At 46.5% G+C, this 24,875-nt stretch overlaps 1 protein-coding gene across 1 annotated transcript in view; it reads left to right on the top strand.

Moving 5' to 3' along the window:
* LOC119973530 (collagen alpha-1(VII) chain-like) overlaps positions 1-24,875 on the top strand; it is a 528,770-nt gene that overhangs the window by 446,881 nt on the left and 57,014 nt on the right. Inside the window, 3 exon segments of the mRNA XM_038811804.1 lie at positions 2,597-2,674; positions 18,447-18,500; positions 20,848-20,896. Coding sequence (XP_038667732.1) covers positions 2,597-2,674; positions 18,447-18,500; positions 20,848-20,896 — 181 coding nt within the window.

Below are 24,875 nucleotides of genomic sequence, written 5' to 3'. Positions count from 1 at the left end.
TTGTAAGGTAGAAAGATTTTTTAAAGTTAATTTTAGCTGAATTTGTTTGCATTTGGAAAGGACACCGGGGAGTGGGCATCTCTCAACTCTGCCAGAAGAAATGCTGGACAGAACAATGGAGATACAAAGTGTCAAACTTCCCAAATAACCAGATATAGTCCAGATAACCAGGGAACTGGGACAGAAAGAATATCTTAGGAAGACTGAATTTAAGAAAACAGAGACCAAGGTACGGTTCAGGAGAATCTAAGAAAGAACCAAAAGTATTGGGCAGGATACCCTGGCTGCCCGGCGACTGGAAAATTCCGCCCGCGATAAATGGGGTTTTCCATTATACACAGCTCGCCTGTGTCGTTATTGTGGTGGGTGGGGCAGGAGAATCCAGACAATTGTGAAAGAAATGCAATAACTAAAGCTAAAGTGGGAAAGCAGACTTCAAAGCTAAACCAAAAGAATGATGCCATTCTCATAGAGTTTTGGAATTGATGGTTCAAGCAATTTTGAACAGTTTTTATAATAGTCAAGACAAAGAAATCCTAAAGGGGAATTGGTAAAACCTAAATTCTGGGTTATTTATTAAAACCACTGATGGAAAGCATTGTTGTGAAATAAGATTTCAAAGCAGTATTTTGGCAATAGAATTTGGAAACTCTCATGTGACAATCATAGAATCCCTACACTGCAGAAGGAAGCCATTCACCCATCGAGTCTGCATCAACCCTTTGAATGACCACACTACCTAAGCCCAATCCCTGTCCTATACCTGCAACCCCACCTTCAGGGGCAATTTAGTATGGCTAATCCACCTAACCTGCACAACTTTGAACTGGGGGAGGAAACCGGAGCACCCAGGGAAACCCACACATACATGGGAAGAATGTGCAAACGCCACACAGACAGTTACCCGAGGTCAGAATTGTACCTGGGCTCCTGGCGCTGTGGTTAACCACTGGGCCACCGTGCCATCTCTGAGGAAATTCTGGGGAGAAATCCACAGATACTACTTTGGGTTCAGATCGGAATGCGTGTTTTAACAGAGCCAGTCTTTGTGTTTAAAGATACTTTGTGTTGCTGAGGCCATTGCAGCTTAAGGTGTGCTTTGTAATCCATGTTAAGAGGAGTATTGTATCAATCCAACTTTTCTTGTTAATTTTTCTTCTTATTGTTAACACTAATTTGTGACTCTGCTCCTCCACGTTTTCTTAAAAAAAAGTAATAGTGACAGTATGTTCAGCCAGGGTTCTGTTGCAATACGGGATTTTCTTGTTCAATTATAACATCAACTGGGATTGTAACGTTTCTTGAATCCATTGAGTCCTTGAATGGGTCTCCCCTCATTTACCAAAGTTTTTTGTTTATGCCCCCATTATTCTCTCACATTCTGGGGTGGGAGGACATCAATTTATGGACTTTTATTTCTTTCATTCATTAGCCTTTCTGCATAAGCATAAGATCTAGAGCATTGATGCAACTTTTTAGGTGAAATTCTACATCCTTTCCTCCAGTCTAGCGGGGTTCTGTGACAGCATCACAATTTCTGCCCCGTTGAGTCCTCTGTGGGACTACTGGAAATTGGTCATGGGTGTTGTTTTCAAAATCTATTACTAGCTTCAGACTCTAATGTAATGCTAGTAACCTTTAGAAAATCAAAGCTAATAGAAAGTTAACCCAGATTGGAAAATGTAGCTTGTGTGCTGGGTGCCAACTCTAACCAAGCTCACAGCATTCTGATTGGCAGTCTTCCCAGTGCAGAACCATCCTGATATTTCAAAAACATAAAATTTCCTAAATAAATAAAAACTTCTGCAAAGTTAAAATATTTACAAAAGTCGGAAAGGTTTGAAGGTATGTGATGGACTCCTCCCCAATGCAATTTTGTGAATGACGATTAACAGCTAACAGTCCCATTTATTTAAACAGATGAAAGGTCTTCCCACGCCTCCCATTGATCTTCATGTACTTCAGAGGGAATGGAGAATGGAGTGTTAGGCTGCCACTATCAAAATACAGAAAGTTGTGTGGGTGGACAGTAAGGAATGATTGATGCATAAGAAGGTTCCCAGAGCTTAATCACTTACAGTTTTTACAATTCAAATAGATTTCATTTTTAAACACAAATACGCCAAGTGAAACAACTAACTGTGGGTAGCTTGAGCTGGGAGGAGGAAGGGCTCTTGGATAATGCAAGACCCTGAATATGTTTAAGATTTTAAAATATGTTGAGCAAGATTTACTAACTCAGTTAACCATTCTTCTGCTAGTTCCTATGGAATTGTGATTATTCTTTTGTCTGATTCATGGAAAAATCTCAGTTGGACACCAACATTTCTCAATAGAATGCCTGAGAAAGAAAAAATGACTTTGGGTATGCACTCCAGCTGAATTGTAGTGTTGTCCATAATTGAATAGCCTGCACATACTGCTCATGGTTACTTCTGAAGAATATCCACTATGGGGAAAAGCCAGAGGACTGGCGGCATTCGTGGGACCATACCCTTGAAATGATGAGCCTCTTCAGGGGGAGTCTGAAAAATGTACAATTTATTAAAATATTTAATTTTGAACGATTGATGCCTTCCTATTGTTTTATTGATAGGGTGAAGCAGGGAAGAGGGGGAGAACACGCTATGGCCAGAGAGGATCTCCAGGGATTTCTGGAGCTAAAGGAGATCAGGTTAGTAAACACAAATGACAGGGGTTGTCACAGAATACAACGTGCCGGTTATAGACAGACATAAAAGAGCTTGGGATGGGTTTTCCTGAGTCTAGGAGACTCCATGGAGGCAAAATATATAGCAGGTGGGAACCGATTCCAGGTTTCCTGATCCCATTTTCTTCAGTGCAGGTCATGAGCCCATGTACCATGCACTCCCAACCTGGCTGGCTTCATTGTGGAGATAGACATTTCCTAGTTGCGAACAATTTTCACAGAGTCGGGCCATTTTTAAAAGACCCATAATTCACGGCCCCTCAGTCATGTTGTGAATTATACTCTGGATGAGGGAACCATTTGAAAGCTACGTTTCAAAATTACCACATGGTCTCCATGCCAAATTATGGCTATCTACCCATCCATTCCCCCTTGGCCCCTCACACCCTCCATGCCAACCTGTGCTCCTCTACCCACCTTCCATAGACCTCATACCCACCTTGCCCAGGCATGGCACTTCCTCTGTACTGATCAGATTACTCCTATAGCAACAACAGGGAGTGTGAATAAGCTTTCAAAAACAATCGTTCATAAATCTCTAGTTTGGAAATGGTATCCTGCAGTTAGCTTCACAGTGAAGCAGTCTGAGAATGGAGCTGTGCATTCAGCATCGCAGTGGAGTAGTCTGGGAACAGTGTCCTACAGTCAGCATTTCAGTAAAGCCGTCTTGGAACAGTGTCCTGTGGTCAACATTGCAATGAAGAAGTCTGGGAACTGTGTTCCACATACAGTGCCCTACAGTCAGCATCGCAGTGAAGCAGTCTGGTAACAGTGCCCTACAGTCACATTCGCAGTGAAGCAGTCTGGAAACAGTGCCCTACAGTCAGCATCTCAGTGAAGCAGTCTGGGAACAGTGCCCTACAGTCAGCATCTCAGTGAAGCAGTCTGGGAACAGTGCCCCACAGTCAGCATCACAGTGAAGCAGTCTGGGAACAGTGCCCTACAGTCACATTCGCAGTGAAGCAGTCTGGGAACAGTGCCCTACAGTCAGCATCTCAGTGAAGCAGTCTGGGAACAGTGCCCTACAGTCAGCATCACAGTGAAGCAGTCTGGGAACAGTGCCCTACAGTCACATTCGCAGTGAAGCAGTCTGGGAAGAGTGCCCTACAGTCAGCATCGCAGTGAAGCAGTCTGGGAACAGTGCCCTACAGTCACATTCGCAGTGAAGCAGTCTGGGAACAGTGCCCTACAGTCAGCATCACAGTGAAGCAGTCTGGGAACAGTGCCCTACAGTCACATTCACAGTGAAGCAGTCTGGGAACAGTGTCCCACAGTCAGCATCACAGTGGAGCAGTCTGGGAACAGTGCCCTGCAGTCAGCATCACAGTGAAGCAGTCTGGGAACAGTGCCCTACAGTCAGCATCTCAGTGAAGCAGTCTGGGAACAGTGCCCTACAGTCAGCATCACAGTGAAGCAGTCTGGGAACAGTGCCCTACAGTCACATTCACAGTGAAGCAGTCTGGGAACAGTGTCCCACAGTCAGCATCACAGTGGAGCAGTCTGGGAACAGTGCCCTGCAGTCAGCATTGCAGTGAAGCAGTCTGGGAACAGTGCCCTGCAGTCAGCATTGCAGTGAGGCAGTATAGGAATGGTGCCCTGCAGGCAGCATTGCAGTGAGGCAGTCTAGGAATGGTGCCCTGCAGTCAGCATTGCAGTGAAGCAGTCTGGGAACAGTGCCCTGCAGTCAGCATCACAGTGAAGCAGTCTGGGAACAGTGCCCTGCAGTCAGCATCGCAGTGAAGCAGTCTGGGAACAGTGCCCTACAGTCAGCATCGCAGTGAGGCAGTATAGGAATGGTGCCCTGCAGGCAGCATTGCAGTGAGGCAGTCTAGGAATGGTGCCCTGCAGTCAGCATTGCAGTGAAGCAGTCTGGGAACTGTGTCCTGCAGTCAGCATCACAGTGAAGCAGTCTAGGAATGGTGCCCTGCAGTCAGCATCACAGTGAAGCAGCCTGGAAATGGTGCCCTGCAGTCAGCATCGCTGTGAAGCAGTCTGGAAATGGTGCCCTGCAGTCAGCATCGCTGTGAAGCAGTCTGGGAACGGTGTCCTGCAGTCAGCTTCGCAGTGAAGCAGCCTGGAAATAGTGCCCTGCAGTCAGCATCGCAGTGAAACAGTCTGGAAATGGTGCCCTGCAGTCAGCATCGCTGTGAAGCAGCCTGGATATAGTGCCCTGCAGTCAGCATCGCAGTGAAACAGCCTGGAGATGGTGCCCTGCAGTCAGCATCGCAGTGAAGCAGCCTGGAAATAGTGCCCTGCAGTCAGCATCGCAGTGAAGCAGCCTGGGAACCGTGCTCTGAAGTCAGCTTTTGTTGAAAATAAGTTACTGAGAAGCATCAGGGATAAGTAGGCCTAAGTAGAGTTAGTCAAGGAAACTAAGTTAAAAGACTGCAGGACGCAATTGCAAGATGTTCCCAAGTCTTAAAATGCTGAGATTAAGTAATTTGAAAAGTGTCAGGTGAGAGTACCTTTAAGAAATGGGTGTTTACTACTGCAGTGGTGTCAGACAGTGGGTGGAGCTGGGCTGTCTGTCAGCTTTTTACTTTTGTTTTAGACTGTTTGCTGCAGGGTGTGTTTTAGTTTTGTTTTCAGTTTTGGAGCTGAAGCCAAACCAAGCAGGTGTACTGCTGTTCTCTCTGTCATCAAAAGACTATTTCTTGATCATTTGGTGAATTCAGAATTACAAATGTTTTCAGTAGTGACTTTAACCTCATGTGCTTCTGATAAAGGTTTTGTTTTTAAGTCGTATGGATGTTAAAAAGGAATGTTAAAGGTTTACTTAGTGTTGTAGTCTTTGGGGATTCTATTTGAATTAACGGTTGCTAAGATGTTCACTGTATGTTTTGAAAAGGTTAACTTGAGTTCATAGAATAAACATTGTTTTGCTTTAAAAATTACTTTTCCATTTCTGCTGTACCACACCTGTAGAGTGGGCCGTGTGCTCCCCATACCACAATCTATTAAAAGTTGTGGGTCAGGTGAACTCCATGATACACTTTGGGGTGCTCTAAACCTGGCCCAGAACAAAAGTTAGTGAGTAAGACAAAGTAGATTTAAGTTTAACACATGGCAGGTGAGGTCAGCTGAGTGGAATGTGTGACCCATCATATGTGGGAGGTCATGAACCATATCAGCATCCTAGATGACCACATGTGCAGGAAGTGTTCCCAAATACAGAAACCGGGGTTCGGAGCTCGAGTGGTGGTTGGCGACACTATGGCACATCCGCAAGGCTGAGAGTTGCATGGATAGCATGTTTAGAGAGGTGATCGCATGCAGTTGTAGAAAGAAGGGTGACCACAAGGCAGTCCAAGAGCAACAAGCAGGTTTTTCAGGATTCCCCTGGGGTCTCGCTCTGAAATCAGTTTTCCATTTTGAAAGCTGATTAAGGTGTTGGTTCCTCAAGAGAGTGCAGTCAGAGCCAATCTTCTGGCTCCACAACTGACCTGACTTTAAAGGATAGGAGGAAGAAGGAAGGAAGAGCGATAGTGATAGGGGATTCATTAATTAGGGAACAGACTGGCGTTTCTCCAGCCACAGACGTGACTCCAGGATAGTGTGTTGCCTCTGGGGCCCAGGTCAGGGATGTCACTGAACAGGTGCAGGGCATCCTAAAGGGGGAGGGTGATAGTCAGAGGTAGTGGTACACATTGGTACCAATGATAAAGGTGGAATGAAGGATGAGGTTTTGCAACAAGAATTCGGGGAGCTAGGTAGCAGATTTAAAAAACAGGACCTCAGAGTTTATAGTCTCTGGATTACTCTTGGTCCCATGTGCTAGGGAGTACAGAAATAGGAAAATAGGGCAGATGAATTCATGGCTGAAGAGTTGATGCAGGAGGGAGGTTATTAGATTCCTGGATGACTGGGACCATTTAGGGAGAAGACGGGACATGGACAAGCGGAACAGCTTGCACCTGAACCAGAATGGGACTAACATCCTTGCAGGTGGATTTGTTCATGCTGCTGGCTCCACTTTTCAAGACGAGTGGTAGAGATAAACCAGGGAATTACAGACCAGTGCGTTTCACATCAGTGGCAGGGAAACTATTGGAGAAAATTCTATCGGGGGAAATGAATCGCCACTTGGAGAGGCACGGTTTGATCAGGAAGAGTCAGCATGGCTTTGCCGGAGGGAGGTCATCTGAACGAATTTGACTGAATTGTTTGAGGAGGTGATCGATGTGTAAATGAAGGTAGTTTGTATGGATTTCAGAAAATACTTTGACCAGGTCCCACTTGGGAGAGTGATAAAGAAAGTAAAAACACAGGAATCCAGGTAATTTGGCAAGTTAGATCCAAAACTGGTTTAGTAATCGGAGACAGAGGGTGGTAGTGGAAGGCTATTTGTGTGAATGGAGCCCGGTATCCATGGGCATATCACGGAGATCAGTGCTCTGTCCCTCGTGGTTAGGATATATAGAAACGATGTAGATGCGAATGTCGGGGGTGAGGGGAGATGATAATTAAGTTGCAGGAAGGCATAGATGGGTTGGTCAAATGGACAGATCAGTGGCAGATGGAATTTAACCCTGAAAAGTGCAATGTGATGCACTTTGGAAGGAGTAACAAGACAAGGGAATACTCAATGAATGGCAGGGCACAAGGAAGCTCAGAGGAACAGAGGAATCTTGGCATGCTTATCCACAGATCCCTGAAGGTGGCAATACAAGTAAATAGGGTAATTAAGAAGGCAAATGGGACACTTGCCTTTATCAGTCATGGCATAGATTATAAGAGTAGGGAGGTTATGTTGGAGCTGTACAAAACTTAGGTTAGGCTACAGCTGGAGTACTATATGCAGTTCTGGTCGCCTCACTATAGGAAGGACGTGATTGAATTGGAGAGGGTGCAAATGTGATTCATCAGGATATTGCCTGGGATGGAGCAATTGAGCTATGGAGAGAAGCTGGATAGGTGTGGGTTGTTTTCTTTAGAGCAAAGAAGGTTGAGGGGAGTCCTGACTGAGGTGTATGAAATTATGAGGGGTATGGACAGGGTGGATAGAAGTAGCTGTTCTCTTTAGTTGAAGAATCAATGGCGAGGGGGTATAATTTTAAGGTGAGTGGCAGGAGGCTTGGAGGGGATTTGAGGAATTCTCAGATCTACGATGGTGGGACTATGCGTACGAGAATCCAAACAATTTGTAAGACTATGAGGGAAGAGTACTAAAGCACTTGAGTGATAACACTGACCAGGTATATTTTATGTTAAAACGGACTTTAAATTGAAACAGTCCTACAACCTGCTTAGCTAGGACAAAACACAATCCCTCATAAATTATCCACACTCCAAGGAAGCTCTTAAACATAAACAATATTCCATTGGCCATCCATATGTAGACAAGTAAATGGTTAAAATCAATTATTACTTCACCTTTTACGACCCCTTAATCACAGATTTAGCAGACAAACTGACTGCATGTACCTGAACCCATTTTTTAATAACATTACTGAGAACAAAATATAAAATATGACAATTTCTTACATTAATCACACCTCTCCCCTGAAATACAATAATCAATATCAAGAGATGGCTTCATTTTCCAAGGCCTTTTCAACTTTAAACACTACTCATTACCAGACACTACTATTATACTGTCTGATACATATCACATCATAATTATGCATGCAAATTTAAAGATCAGTTTAGTCCTTTTATTTCCCAACTTTGAATGTTCCATTCTTCTCACATCTCAAAGTCATGATAATGCATCTACAATTTTGTTTTCTCTCCCTGTTGCACGTATAATTTTCAAGTTAAATTGTAGCAGTACACACCATCTAAACAGTCTTGAATTTCGATCATTAAACTCCTCCAGAAGCTTGTCTGGATTATGGTCTGCCTAAACAATTGTCTCCGATGAACTGTCAGCAACATTAATATCAAAATGTTGCAAAGCCATGAACAAGCTCAACCTCTCCTTTTTTGATGGTCAAATGCTTATATTTTTTCAGTTTTTGTTTATAAATTTAGAGTACCCAATTATACTTTTCCAATTAAGGGGCAATTTAGCGTGGGCAATCTACCTAACCTCCACATCTCTGGGTTGTGGGGGTGAGACCCACGCAGACACGGGGAGAATGTGCAAACTCCACAAGGACAGTGACCCAGGGCTGGGGTTGGCCCGGGTCCTCAGCGCCATGAGGCAGCAGTGCTAAGCACTGTGCCACTGTGCCACCCAAATGCTTCTTTTAATGAACATTTTGTTTTCTGACAAAATAATCAACAGGTCTTTTGATACCTTCATCGTCACCTTGAAACAGTATAGCACCAACGCCCGAATCACTCGCACCAATGGTCACTGTAAATTGCTTGTCATAATTTGATGTTGCCAAAACTGGTGCAGTGGTTAACACACTTTTCAGATCGTCACTGCTCCCTGACATCCTGACGTTCAATGAAGTTTCCAGGGTGTTTTCAAACGTTGCTAGTGGAGCAACCACACTGCAACAACTGAGCCTCTATAATAGGCAAACCCCCTCCCAGGGACCCCTGTAATAGGGAGAGCCCCCCCCCCCCCCCACACACACACAGTGACCCCTGTAATAGGGAAACCCTGCACAGGAACCCCTGTAAAAAGGAGACACCCCTCAAAGGACCCCTGTAATAGAGGTATCTCCAAGAAGAATTACAGCTATAACTCTTATCTTGAAGCTCCACGTGTCCTTAAAGGAGAACAGCAGCATCTGGTTCCCACAGATCCATTAGCTGCAGGCCATTCATAGCTTTCTAGTAGTGGTCTGTGATTGACAGCTTCTACAAAACATCTGCAGCTTTGATTCATTCACCTGCCTTCACAGTTCACTGGCCTAAGTGGTGAAACACCAATGTTTACAAACATTGACAACATTAAAGAGAGGTAAGTGCAGTGCAATCACATACTTGAGTGATTGGAAAGCACAATGCTTGGAATGCACTTACCTCTCTTTTACAGGTCACAGCTGCTCTCCTTCCAGGAATGGACACCTGTAATTCCTCTCATTGCCCCTGTTTGGACAGCTCTCTGATTTCCAGACATCTCTTTTCTATGTGGGGGGTCTATGTGGGGGGGGGGGGCTCTCCCTATTACAGGGGGCCCTGTGGGGAGTCTCTCTGTTACAGGGCTCCCTGGGAGGGGATTTTCCTATTATAGAGGGGTCTCTGTAGGGGGTCTTCCTATTATAAGGGTATCTGTGGGAGGGGGGGGGGTCTCCCTATCACAAGGGTCCCTGGGGTGTCTCCCTATTATAGGGATCCCTCTGGGGGGGGGGGGTTCTCCCTATTACAGGAGTCCCGATGGGGGGGGGGGCTCCATTACAGGGGTCCCTGTGGGGGTCTCCCTATTACAGGGGTCCCTGGAGGGGTGGATCGGGTCGCCCGGAACTTGGGGATAGGGGGGGGGGGGGGGGGGGCACCCATGCAATCCAGGGATTGGGAGCTGCTGGAGCCAGGTTCTGCCAAGCCTTGCCACTTCCAGAAGTTGAAGTTGTGAAAGTGAATGATTATAAGCCTGGGTTGTTGATTGTCCCTAGGCCTCAAAGACAGGAGATGGGACTCCCTTTCCAGCTTGAAACGCCCAGCTTTCACATCCAGCTCAATGAAACATGGTTGCCAGCTCTCAAAAAGCGTAACAAAGATCTTACCCTCCACTCCTTCTGGCAGGTGATGGCCCAAACATTCTCTCTCTGTCCTCGGTTCTCCACATCCTCCAGAATTTCTGACTTATCATGTAGCTGGTCTTCAAAGGATTGAATGTGGTCATCGGCTGAGGAAGCAACAATGGATAGCACCTTAGCACTCGTACGAGCTGCTATTCCCAAGCCCACATCACGTGATCCCCGGGTTTAACATTCTAAATTGTGGATGCGTGAAATTTTGGGGCCTCGAACCATGGCTACGTGTAAAAATACATCAGCGCGAGTAAACAAATTCACGATAAAGAGGGTTGAATACTACAGGAGTTGACTGTATTTCATTTTATAATGCCTCTGTATAGCACCTTGGGATATTTTATTACATTAAAGGTTCTGTGTTGTTTCAAGTCCTTGTTATAAATTAAAACTCCTCTCTCTTGTGTCACTCACAAATAACCTGCTCACCTACACTTAGATCAGGTTCCATTTTCACTAATTTATTTCTAACCTCATCATGGAGCAGCTCAATGGCACAGTGGTTAGCACTGCTGTCCCACAGCACCAGAGACCCGGGCCCAGTTTTGACCTTAGGTGACTGTGTGGAGTCTGCTCTTTCTCTCCGTGTCTGTGTGGGTTTCCTCCGGGTGCTCCGGTTTCCTCCCACAATCCAAAGATGTGTAGGTTAGGTAAATTAGCCATGCTAAATTGTCCCTTGGTGTTCAAATGATTAGGTGGGGTTGTGGGGATAGAGCAGGGGCATGGGCCTAGGTGAACATAGAACATACAGTGCATAAGGAGGCAATTCGGCCCATCGAGTCTGCACCGACCCACTTAAGCCCTCCCTTCCACCCCATCCCCATAACCCAGTAACCCCCCCTACCTTCTTGGTCACTAAGGGCAATTTATCATGGCCATTCCACCTAACCTGCACGTCTTTGGACTGTGGGAGGAAACCGGAGCACCCGGAGGAAACCCACACAGACATTGGGAGAACGTGCAGACTCCGCACAGACAGTGACCCAGCGGGGAATCGAACCTGGGACACTGGCGCTGTGCAGCCACAGTGCTATCCACTTGTGCCACCGTGGTGGGGTGATCTTTCAGAGGTTAGGTAGACTCAATGGGCTAAATGGCCTCTTTCTGAACTGTAGAGATTCTAGGTGAAACTCTCAGCCTCGCAATGCCACAAATGGAACCGCGATTGGACAGAGAGTCAGTGTCCAGCCAAAATCAAGGTTCGCGCCCGGCACCAATTTGGACGCCATGCTCCGGTCCCACGATGGTGGCAATAACCAGGTTAGGGCCTTGCCCTGGCGGCGGCATGCCAAATCGGCATTTTACAGTATGCTCCTCTCTTGTGCGATGCTCTGCTCCTCTCAGGATGTTTCACATGGTGAATTACTACAAGTATTTATAAACGTGGACTGGCCGTCATGGCTGATGAGGGGGAGCGCAAGGCTAAACAAACACTGAAAAACAATTGAAAACTGTCAGGCTTGCTGGGAGTGGTAGCCCAGGGCAGGGGCAGTTACAGGTAGTGACTTGGTGCCAAGTTCATGGACTTGGGTTGTCCCCCTCGGGATCAGACTGCCATTGCTGCAGTCTGTCTTTTAAACACATCCCTTGGTGCTCCTTACAGGCTCCTGGCTGCTCACTCTGATGAGTGCTGCCTGTGTCCTTTAAAGACTCAGAGGTTCTCCAGTAATCTAGGAGTCAACCCAGACCACCACCCTGGACACCCTCATACCCCAGCTGCATCATCAAGGGCCAAACTCAAACCAGGAGCCCACCAGATGTTGGAGCTCCTCAGAAGCACTGCCCATTGCAGACAATCAGCCGGGCTCACCCCAACCAGAGGCCACCTGCACTGCGGCCTACAGAATCCTCCCTGATTCCTTGCCCTTCTCAGAGCAGAGGGCTCACCAGTCACCCCCACCCCTCCAGATCACCAGCTGTCTCCTCCTGGTGAGACTGGCAGTGCTGACTGCTGTGCATTTCCTTCTCCCAGGCAGTGTTCAGGAGGTCGGCACTGAGTCTGCAGCCCACGCTGGTGAAGAGTGTGTCTCTCCGCTCCTCATTGGCATGAAGCTGTGAGTTGACCTCGGATCCCCGACCTCAGGGGGCAGGTCTTCTCTGAGCCATCCTGGTGGCTGCAGTGAGTGTGTGGTAAGCGCTTAAAAACTGCTCCAGCTGCCAGGCTGTTTGGCGCTAGTTTCAGCGGTTGGAACGCCCGCTGAGCTGGGAATTGCTCGGCATTTGTGCCGGCAGAGTGCTGGCTCATTAGCATTCCTGATTGCTGCAGAAATAGAGCGCCCGAAGGGAACCCAAGCTACATGCAACTCAGTCGCAGCATCAACACTTAATCTCCCAAACTGAGAATTTTACCCTCGATGATTCACTACCTGAATCTATACGTGGGCAAAAGAGAAAAACACCTCAGGAGAGATGAGAATACTGTAACTACCCTTGACAATAAGGCAATATTTGACCAACTATGGCTCTAATAATCAATATGAATGTCAATTGGGCTCAATGTGAAAGAAGTTTAGTGGCTGGACTCTAAAATTATACAAATATATTGGTGTCATCAATGTAACCAAGTTCATCTCGGATGTATTACTAACACATCAAGGCATCATTTTTACTCAGTTAGGGTCAAAACTAACAGTACAGCTTGAATTATTCTCGTTGCCCCTCTTCACTTTTCTCTTCTCCTGTGAGTTTCTTTCTAGTCTTACACTCAATGGTTATTCTGTATGTGTGAGCCTAGACCGTGAGTTTTCAGCTTTTTTATCCCGGGTACCATCACAGCTCAGCATGATCCTGTGTTCAGGGAAGATGCCCGTACAACAACTTACAATTTATGGTGCCCATTTCATAGAAAAGAAGGCACATCTCTGAGTGGTAGACAGAGAAATCAGGAGGCGGTGGGGTGGGAAACGGAAGGGGGTCAGAAGGAGACAAAAGCAAAAGAAGAGAGTGTTAGAGAGTGTTATAGAGTTAATGAAGGCAAGACCGAGCTGCTGGAGCACAAAGTACCAGAGGTCAAGGGACAATCGTGCTTTTGAGCAGCTGCTGACGGAACAGAAGCAGGCCTGTGTTGCAGGACTGGAGAGTGCCAGCAGGAATATAGGGCTGGAGGATATCGCAGAGGGAGGGAGGATGAACCTGTGGAAGGTTATGATATGAGGACATAAGAAGCCAGTGGAGTTTGGCCAAAATCGGGATGGTGCATAGGCCACTGTATTGCAATCAGGAGCAGGGACCATGACTGAATTTTTCACCTCGATACAGGACAGGCATGTTTTTCGGAGATGTTGTTCGGAGATGTTGTTCGCTAATGGCAGGATTCTCTGTTCCCGCCGCCTGTCAATGGGAATTCCCATCGAAGCCGCCCAAACGTCGTATGGAAACCCGCAGCTAGGGGCCTGCTGCCAGCGGGAAAAGAGAATCGCAACAGCCTGAGAATTCCAGCCAGGTATTCCTGTTCTCAACAGATAGGCTGAATGGTATTCCTCATCGGTACTTTTTATGTGGTTAAAATACCAACTGAAACATTATGTTGTTTTATTGTCCCACAGAATTCCTGACAGGTGCTGGAAAAACTTGATATTTGGGATAGTTCTCCTTTGGCCTTGTATTTTATTTTAACTTTAATTTTCTCTGAACTTAATTCGATCCATTCTAGTGCTTTCATCCTATTATAAAAATATTTTACTTACGTTAGCCTTGCTGCCTCCCATCTTCTACTTAGCAGACTGGAGATGGTGTTTTAAAATGTAATAAATTGCATTAAACTAATTTGAAAACAACAGATGGCAGTTATATCAGAGCTGAACCTATTGCTCATCCTTGCAATGGACATGATCACACAAGTTAATGACGTGGACTCAAAAGATTCTTACTCATCCAGTTCCTCAGTTCCCCTGCTCCCCCGTCCTCCAGCGAGTGCTTGTTATTTTATTTCCAAGTGGATAAGCCGCACGGACTGGCAATCTCAGTATTTTGCAGTAAAGAATGAATCATTACACAGAGCAGCAAAACACAACCAATTAGTGTCACATTCAACTTCTGTGGTATTTGATTGTGATGCTGAAATATTTAATTGAAAGTTCAATGATGACCCCCTACCAACACCACCCTCCCTCCTCAACTTTCAGAAAAGGGGAGAATACTTGTTAGTTTTGCACATTCCTGTACGTTCTAGTTTTGCTCCATGAGTAATCCATGTACCTTCTGCCACCCACTCACCCACATTGCGTACAGTTTTTATTTTTTTATTTTTACATTTGCTAAAAATAGGAATCCAAAGCCACATTGTATTACCATATATCCAAGCGTTGATGATGTCAATGCACTATACTAATAAGGCAACAAATTATAATGCGTCATAGAGATGTGCAGCACAGGAAAGACCCATCATGTGTGCCAGTGTGATGAATTTTAGGAAAATTTGATTGTAAGCGTATTGGCAAATTAAGGGTTATAAGCCTGGTTAGAGTGTGACTGACTGCAGTGGTCCTGTGTTTTTTTTAATGATTTTATTTTTCCACACAAGCTTTTAGCAGCCAGAAACTGAAATTGACCAAGAGGAATATGCTTTTCAGTCTGGACTAATGTACTGTGGTTTGACTGGGTACAGTTTCTGGGAAGGTACTGTGCTTTCAGTCCCTGGAAAGTTTATTTGTTTTCAGCTTGGAGTGATGATGTCAGTGCTGGGTGGAGCGACGGGAGATGGAGACATATTTAAGAAACCTTTGGGAGTTGAGATCCGGTCTAGCTACTACAGAGTTGACAAGTAGAGGCAGTTTGCTTTCCCAGTTGGATACTTTAAAAGAGAGTAATAATATTTTGAAGCAGAACAGTCTTGTCTGAAGACAAGGACGAGGTTCAAACAGCTATTTGAAGATAGCCAGAATCTGCAGGGGTTCTAACGGGGACCAAATCTGTTCTGGGAGGAAACCGGAGCACCTGGAAGAAACCCACCCAGACATGTGCAGAACGTGCAAACTCCACACAGACAGTCTCCAAAGGCCGGAATTGAATCCAGGTCCCTGTCACGGTGAGGCAGCAGTGCTAACCACTGTGCCACCATGGGACTTTTTCTGTCCCACTCACTGGCTTGGCACATTCTACCTGTATTACTCCCTTGCCCCATACCTCTGGGGAATTTCACACTTACTTCCTCTTGTTTTCCTTTTGTGCAGTTGCATAGTGCTGGTTTCCGATATTAAACAATTCAAAACACAAGCGGGCGGCATGGTGGCATGGTGGTTAGCACTGCTGCCTCACAGCACCGGGAACCGGGTTCAATTCCGCTTGGGTCACTGTGTGGAATTTGTACTGTTATGGACCAGGGTTTAGAAAACTCCAAAGTATATCATGGTGTTCACCTGACCTACAACTGTTTATCGATTTTGGTTACAATGAGCACAAGGGCCTGCCCTTCAGGTGTTATTCAACAGAGGCCTTAAGCACTTTTAATCAAAAACAAGCTTTATTCTACGAATTTAGTTAACATTTTTATAAACACACACAGTAAGCATTTTTATCAACGACAAACATAAATGCCCCCCACACAGCTACAGTAATCTATGTATAACCCTTAATAAATTCCCCACTTTAACTGTTCCAATTTAATAACAAGATCCCATAAACCAGTACCCCCTTTTAAAAGGTGTGGCCCAGCACACAAGACCATATATGAATTGCACGAATCTAGGTGAGTATGGGAGAGAGCCATAAATAGTAGGCTGTGCCAATAGAATTGGACAAAGTAAGGTGGTTTATGTGGAGCATGGGCCAGTTGGGGAATGGTCTGTTTTGTGATTGGGCTGGTTAGGGAATGGTCTGTTTTGTGTTTGGGCTGGTTGGGGAATGGTCTGTTTTGTGTTTGGTTGGGGAATGGTCTGTTTTGTGTTTGGGCCGGTTGGGGAATGGTCTGTTTTGTGTTTGGTTGGGGAATGGTCTGTTTTGTGTTTGAGTCAGTTGGGGAATGGTCTGTTTTGTGTTTGAGCCGGTTGTGGAATGGTCTGTTTTGTGATTGGGCTGGTTGTGGAATGGTGGGCGAGATTCTCCCAGAGGGGGAGAAATCGTAAGGCTGGCGTCAAATCCGGGCGGGTTTGACGCCAGCCCCCCCCCCGATGCCATAAACTCCGGCATCGCGGGCTTAACGAATTTCGTTAAGCCCGCTTGCCAGAGTTTGCGCCGGCTGACGCGTCATATGATGGCAGCCGTGCATGCGCGGATTGGAAGACTCCAACCCGCGCATGCGCGGATGACGTCATCGCGCATTTGCGCAAAACCCGCGCATGCGTGGGCCTGGATGCCCCTCAGCCGCCCCGCGAAGTGATACAGCGGGGCGGCGGAGGGACAAAGAGTGCGCGGGCATCGGGCCCATGGCACCCTTGGCACGGCCGTGGTACTGCCGTGCCAATCGGTGCCATGGTTTTAAAAATCGGCACTTTACGGCCGTTTTTACGAACGGCCAGACCAGGTGTGTTTGCCGTTCGTAAAAACAGCCGTAAAGGGCTGGGAACTCGGCCCATCGGACAGCTGAGAATCGCTGCTGGCCGTAAAAAAACGGCGGAAGCGATTCGTATCGGGAGTCGGGCGTGGGGGGGGGGGGGGGAGAATAGCGGGAGGGCGTCGGACGAGCGTGGCCGTAAAATTTTACGAGCCACGGTATTCTCCGCACCGTCGTGAGTGCGGAGAATTGCGCCCGGTGTGTTTTGTGTTTGGGCCAGTTGGGGAATGGTCTGTTTTGTGTTTGAGTCGGTTGTGGAATGGTCTGTTTTGTGATTGGGCTGGTTGGGGAATGGTGTTTTGTGTTTGAGCCAGTTGGGGAATGGTCTGTTTTGTGATTGGTTGGGGAATGGTCTGTTTTGTGTTTGAGCCAGTTGGGGAATGGTCTGTTTTGTGATTGGGCTGGTTGGGGAATGGTCTGTTTTGTGATTGGTTGGGGATTGGTCTGTTTTGTGTTTGGTTGGGGAATGGTCTGTTTTGTGTTTGAGCCAGTTGGGGAATGGTCTGTTTTGTGATTGGGCTGGTTGGGGAACGGTCTGTTTTGTGTTTGGGCTGGTTGGGGAATGGTCTGTTTTGTGAATGGTTGGGGAATGGTCTGTTTTGTGTTTGGTTGGGGAATGGTCTGTTTTGTGTTTGAGCCAGTTGGGGAATGGTCTGTTTTGTGATTGGGCTGGTTAGGGAATGGTCTGTTTTGTGTTTGGGCTGGTTGGGGAATGGTCTGTTTTGTGTTTGGGCTGGTTGGGGAATGGTCTGTTTTGTGAATGGTTGGGGAATGGTCTGTTTTGTGTTTGGTTGGGGAATGGTCTGTTTTGTGTTTGAGCCAGTTGGGGAATGGTCTGTTTTATGATTGGGCTGGTTGGGGAATGGTCTGTTTTGTGAATGGTTGGGGAATGGTCTGTTTTGTGTTTGGTTGGGGAATGGTCTGTTTTGTGTTTGAGCCAGTTGGGGAATGGTCTGTTTTGTGATTGGGCTGGTTGGGGAATGGTCTGTTTTGTGTTTGGGCTGGTTGGGGAATGGTCTGTTTTGTGTTTGGTTGGGGAATGGTCTGTTTCGTGTTTGGGCTGGTTGGGGAATGGTCTGTTTTGTGTTTGGGCCGGTTGGGGAATGGTCTGACTTGTGATTGGTTGGGGAATGGTCTGTTTTGTGTTTGGTTGGGGAATGGTCTGTTTTGTGTTTGGGCTGGTTGGGGAATGGTCTGTTTTGTGTTTGGGCTGGTTGGGGAATGGTCTGTTTTGTGTTTGGTTGGGAAATGGTCTGTTTTGTGTTTGGGCTGGTTGGGGAATGGTCTGACTTGTGATTGGTTGGGGAATGGTCTGTTTTGTGTTTGGTTGGGGAATGGTCTGTTTTGTGTTTGGGCTGGTTGGGGAATGGTCTGTTTTGTGTTTGGGCTGGTTGGGGAATGGTCTGTTTTGTGTTTGGTTGGGAAATGGTCTGTTTTGTGTTTGGGCTGGTTGGGGAATGTAATGGTTACAGTACAATGAGATTTCCTCAGTTTTGTACCTGACTGTTGTGAGACAAAACAAGGATAACTGGAGATATATCCATTTATAAAACATGGAACTGTTCACTGGCGAATCATTTTGTTTCCTTTTGAGCAGGGAGAGGTTGGCCCAACTGGTCTGAAGGGTGAGAAAGGGGATCCTGGACTTTCAGTAAGTAACCTTCGGTAAAAGTGAGTCAGAACACTTGCCTTTTATCCTGAGTGCCCTGTACCCAAGACTGGCTGTTAGAATAGAAGTCTCTTTTGTAATTCGATCTCTTTTGCTCTCCACCCTGTCACAGACCTTCCTTTTAGTTCTGCAACCCACCCCCCACCCCCCCCCCCACAGATGGTTTCCCTCCCAGATCCTACCTTGCTTATTGATTGTTATCTCTCTAACTTCTTCCAGTTCTGAAACCCTAACAACTCTGTTTCTTTCCCTACTAATGCTGCCTAACCCATGAAGTGTTGCCAGAATCATCTCTTCTGATTTCATATTATCAGCATTCACAGTGTCTTGTTTTTGGCGTAACAATCTCCTCTTTCTCTCAAGCCATTGTAAACCTATAAGGGACTTCTGACAGCCACCTCCCATTTCTTCTTATTTTTTTTACTGAAAAGTACAAAGCTGGCCTTCCCAATTCTACCAATCTGGCCATTGTAGCTACATTGGGCAGCATGGTGGCACAGTGGTTGGCACTGCTGCCTTACGGCGCCGAGGTCCCAGGTTCGATCCCAGCTCTGGGTCACTGTCCGTGTGGAGTTTGCACATTCTCCCCGTGTTTGCGAGGGTTTCGCCCCCACAACCCAAAGATGTGCAGGGTAGGTGGATTGGCCACGCTAAATTGCCCCTTAATTGGAAAAAATGATTTGGATGCGCTAAATTTTAGGGCAGCAGGGTAGCATGGTGGTTAGCATAAATGCTTCACAGCTCCAGGGTCCCAGGTTCGATTCCCGGCTGGGTCACTGTCTGTGTGGAGTCTGCACGTCCTCCCCCTGTGTGCGTGGGTTTCCTCAGGGTGCTCCGGTTTCCTCCCACAGTCCAAAGATGTGCGGGTTAGGTGGATTGGCAATGCTAAATTGCCCGTAGTGTCCTAATAAAAGTAAGGTTAAGGGGGGGGTTGTTGGGTTACGGGTATAGGGTGGATACGTGGGTTTGAGTAGGGTGATCATGGCTCGGCACAACATTGAGGGCCGAAGGGCCTGTTCTGTGTTGTACTGTTCTATGTTCTATGTTCTAGTAGTGTAATGGTTATACTGGACGAGCAGCACAGAGATTTTCTCATCAGAGAAGACTGAAATTATCAGATAAATTGTGAGATTGCACCAGTAAAAATGACCGTATAATCGGTTGGCTAGCCATAAAAACTGATTCAATTAGTGCAGTAATGTCCTTGAGGGAAGGGAATGTGTTCGGCATAGGCTGTTTGGTTCTCATCCACATTGCGTAGGTGACTAACAACCCTTTGATTTGGTAGAGTTGTGCCAACAATGGACATGAGCAATAAATGTGGCCTGAGCAATGCCAACCACATGTTCCTACTCGCTGGTCCACCTTTTCCACTTCATTTCCCATTTCCGAAAGGACTTTCACATGTCAAATGGAAAGGTAACTTACTAGGCTTCAGAATCTAGAGGGAATGAGCCATATAGCCATTCACCATTCTGTTAATCCCATTTCCCTTAATGGCTGCTCTGCACAATAATAATCTTTATTAGTGTCACAAGTGGGCTTACACTAACACTGCAATGAAGTTACTGTGAAAATCCCCTAGTCGCCACACTCAAGCAAGCGCCTGTTCGGGTACACAGAGGGAGAATTCAGAATGTCCAGCTCACCTAACAGCACGTCTTTCGGGACTTGTGGCAGGAAACCGGAGCACCCGGAGGAAACCCACGCAGGCACAGGGAGAATGTGCAGACTCCGCACAGACAGTGACCCAAGCCGCAAATCGAACCCTGGTCCCTGGCGCTGTGAAGCAACAGTGCTACCGTTGTAATGCAGAACATCTAGAGAAAACAATAGCACTTTTAACCAAGCCCGGATTGAGAAGAGGGAAGAGAGTACACCGATTTTATACTGAATTATTTTTACACTTTCTTTTATGTAGGCAATGAAAATCTGAGATATTTTTAATGATTCAATGATGCACTTAACGAATGACATGGTGCCAAGTCATTCAGAACAGGAAGGCCCCAGGTTTGATCTTCAGTCTGTGCTGAGGTCGCAGATTTCAGAATGGATGGACGATTTTTGTCCTAAGGGAGAGCAAAGTTTAGCCAAGATTCTTTTCTCCTAGTTATGTCAAATGACAATTTGAACGTCAGCATAGGGGGCTCCCTGCCCCACAGTCAAATAGGTTGCCAGCTCTCACCGGCCGAGTGCACATGTAGATAACAGTCATTTGGGGCAGAGATCGAAGGATTGCCTTTGGAACTGTGACTCCTCAGGGCATCCTGAGATCATGAAAGGTGCTCCGTGAACCCAAATCTTCATATTCTTATCCTTTGTATTGCAGGAGGAAGAAGTGAAAGAAGTTGTCAGGAAAGAAATGAGTGACAAATGTGGTAAGTGAATTAATGTTACTGTGCTCTTGAAAATAAAATGAGATTTTAATAGAAAGCAATTCTCAAATGAGTTCACAATATGTCAGTGCAGAGGCAGCATGGGTATGTATTTGCATGTATGTGTACAGATGCAATTTATCAACATGAAAGTTACATATATCACAGCTCTAACAGTTCCTGTTACTAAATGGGCCCAAAAGGCAGTAATTCCCCAGGTATTGTGTTTGTCCTTATTGCAGATGGAATCTGTGCATAATTAAATATTACAGAAGCACGAGCCCTCAAACTAACATATAAAATGAAAATTGGATCTATTTGCATTTACGTATAATGAGAGGTAATGGAACTTTATTAAAGGGCTGCACATGTAAAAGATTCAGACTTTAATAATTATTTAAAGGTCATGGATGCTTCATAATGTGACTTTCTTTCCTAACCGCCTTTCAAACTGAACTTGGGAATTCAATGATTCATTACATTGAAATCTGTAGTCCAGTTTCTCCAATGGGTGGGTTGCCACAGTCAGAATGAAATTAAGCCACAGGAGCAGATGATATCAGGCTTGACTGTCAAAGTATCCGATCTGAGCCAAATTCACTTCTGGTTTGAAAAATGCCACATGTAAGCCCCAAAGTGAAAAGCAGTAAGGAGTACTCACCTTGACGACCAAAAATGGTCATTTATGTGCTTGAAGCTCTGGATCCAAGTTTGGAGAGTTACCCCATAGCTACTGATTCTTCTGAGATCTCCATCCAGACCTCATTTCATTTCATTCATTTTCATTCAGTAATTTCATTTCATTTCATGGTCAGTCAGACAGATCTCCTTTTCCAGTCCTGGGGAAGAAGACTTCTGGCTTTGTCCTTGCAGCCTGTAGGAGAGTTTACTGAACTGTGGGTCCACCCAGCATCTCCCTTCTGCCATTCTGGCTGCAGGTTCCTTTAAACTTCTCAGCTTTTCAGACAGTCCTCATTACATACAATGATGACAGCCCTTTAAATATGGTGCCCGCACATGCTGCGACCTCTCATCCCACCTCCGCACCCTTCGTGATCTACCCCTGCACCCTTTGCTGTTAATTGGCTGGTTGCCGGAAGATTGCTTACGGCCGGCCAATCTCTGCCAAAGTGAAACCCCCACTCTGGGCTAGAGGGCAGTGAGTATCTGTAGCATTCCTACTAGTGCAGAGTGCTATCGACTGCACACATGTTGCAGACAATAAGCCCATGAACCGCAAAAGTTTTCACGCCCTTAATACCTGATCAGGCAGATGAGTGTCCACTTTCTATGACAGCTCTTATAATATCATAGAGTCCCTACAGTACAGAAGGAGGCCATTTGGCCCATCGGGTCTGCACCGACCCTTGCGCCAATACAGCACCCTACCTAGGCTCAATCACCTACTCATATCCCCGAAACCCCACCTAACCTTTGGGCAATGTTAGCACGGTCAATTCAGCATGGTGGTATGCTGGGTTTGTCACTGGACCAGTAATCCAGAGATCCAGGGTAATGCTTTCGAAACCCAAGTTCAAATCCCACCACCTCAGATGATGAAATTTGAATGCAATAAAAATCTGGAATGAAAGTCTAATGATGACCATGAAACCATTGTTGCAAAACACCATCTGGTTCACTAATGCCTTTTCGGAAGGAAATCTGATGTTCTTAACTAGTCTGGCCTAGATCCTGGCCTAGTCTGGCCTGTGACTGCAGATCCAGAGCAATGTGGTTGGCTCTTAAATGTTCTCAGGGATGTGAAATAAATGGCAACAATGCCCACATCCCATGAATGAATGAAAAAAAAATCCATGTTCAAACCAACATCCCTTTTTTTATGAGAAGCAATACGAGAGAATGAGGAGAGCTGAGGTTGATCCTCTTAGAGCAAAGAAGGTTGAAGGGAAATTTAATAGGGGTGTAAGTGTTTTGTAGAATAGATAGGGAGACACTGTTTCCATTGACAGGGAAGTTGGAAATCAGAAGATACAAATTTAAGGTAATTGGTAAAAGAACCAGAGGGGTGATGAGGAGAATTTATTTTATTCAATGAGTTAGAATCTCGATGCACTGCCATAAAGGATGGTGGAAGCAGATTTAATGGTAACTTTCTAAAAGTAATAGATTCAATAGTGACTTGGATATACATGTAAAAGCAAAATTTGCAGGACTATGGAGAAAGGGCAAGGAAGTGGAACTAATTGGATCTCTATTTCAAAGGGCAGGCACAGGGACAATAAGAATAGCTTCATTTTTTAAAATTTGTTCAAAGCCAGAATTTACAGCCTGAAGGGGTCTTCTTGGTCTATGTTTTGCAGGTACACTCCAAGTGCCGTTAGATTGGGAGTTCCAGGACTTTGATGCTATTATGAAGGAATGACAAAATGTTAACCCAATGTCAATTGGGAGTTGAGTTAGGACAGGACCACACTCAACTGTAATGTCCTCAGAGTGGAATAGGGGCCGATACTTAATGTCTCCTTCGAGTGGAGGAGTGTGCAAATGCCACCTAGGCTCACGCATGAAGAATTATGTTTAGCAAAGTCGTAGTACGATACATTATTACAGAGACAGATGACCATTTAAATCATCAGCTGCCTCCATTGAAATGGGATTTTGGTAGGCCAGGAGTGCAGAAACGGGAGTATAAGGACTAGATCAGGTAAAAGCTAGTCTGGATTTGGTGGGTTCATTTGGATACCTTTGGACAGAAAAATAATCCCTTTAGATATTGTCCCGGGACACCTTTGGAGGAGATAAGGAATCCTTTAGGAGAGATAAGGCATCCTTTGGGAGAGGTAATGACCCCTTTACGATTGTTAAAAGTAAATTGTGGGTAAAACATGCAAAAAATCATTGGAACTGTCAAAGAACATTCAAGCTGTCAAAGAATTGTCAAAGTTGTCAAAGAACTGCCAAAAATGTCAAAGAACTGACAAAGGATAATTGGAGAGTTGCCTTGGGGAGTCTAAGGGGAAATGGTGTTGGGTGGGGGAAACAGGTTGACATGAGTTGGCACTCAGTTGGCATAGAGGCTATATAGAGCCATGGGAATGTATGGGGGAAGGGGGTATGAGGGGTCATGGGGATGGGTAGAGGGACATTAATTGCCATAGGAGGCATAAGAGACCATGGGGGTGGATAGAGGGGAATGGGTTGGCATAGGAGCTATGAGGGGCCATGGGGGAAATAGGGTGGCATACTTTGGCATGGATGGGACATATGGGGCGGGATACTCCGACCCCCCGCCAGGTCAGAGAATCGTCGGAGGGCGGTGTGAATCCCGCCCCCGCCGGCTGCCGAATTCTCCGGCGCTGGGGTTTTGGCGGGGGTGGGAATTGCGGCTAGCCGGTCAGCGGCTACTGGCAGCGGCCCCCCGGCGATTCTCCGGCCTGCGATGGGCTGAGTGGCCGCTCGTTTTCGGCGAGTCCCGCCGACATAAATCCTTACCGGCGGGACCTAGCTGCACGGGCGGCCTGCAGAGTCCCGGGGGGGCACGGGGGGATCTGGCCCTGGGGGGTGCCCCCACGGTGGCCCAGCCCACAATCGGGGCCCACCGATCCGCGGTTGGGCCTGTGCCATGGGGGCACTCTTTCTCTCCGCACCGGCCGTTGTCAACCACTGCCATGGCCTGTGCGGAGAAGAACCCCCTGCGCATACGCTGGGATGACGGCAGCACACGCTGGCGCTCCCGCGCATGCGCCAACTTGCGCTGGCCGGCGGAGACCCTTCCACACCGGCTGGCGCGGCGCTAAACACTCCGGCACCGGCCTAGCCACTGAAGGTGCAGCGGCCCGACGCCGGAGTGGTTCACGCCACTCCTCGGCGCCGGAGTGGCCCACCCCGCAGGTTCATGGATAATCCCGACCATGGAGTGTATGGGGTTGGGTGAGGGCTGAAGGGTTGTTTTCTGTTTAAATCATTTGTTAAAATTTAATTTAACAAAGTGTGGGAGCACAAAGGCAGACTTTCCATCCAG

The sequence above is a fragment of the Scyliorhinus canicula genome, chromosome 11, assembly GCF_902713615.1.
Source record: "Scyliorhinus canicula chromosome 11, sScyCan1.1, whole genome shotgun sequence".
NCBI classification, from domain to species: domain Eukaryota; kingdom Metazoa; phylum Chordata; class Chondrichthyes; order Carcharhiniformes; family Scyliorhinidae; genus Scyliorhinus; species Scyliorhinus canicula.
This window is presented reverse-complemented; position numbering and strand designations above follow the sequence as displayed.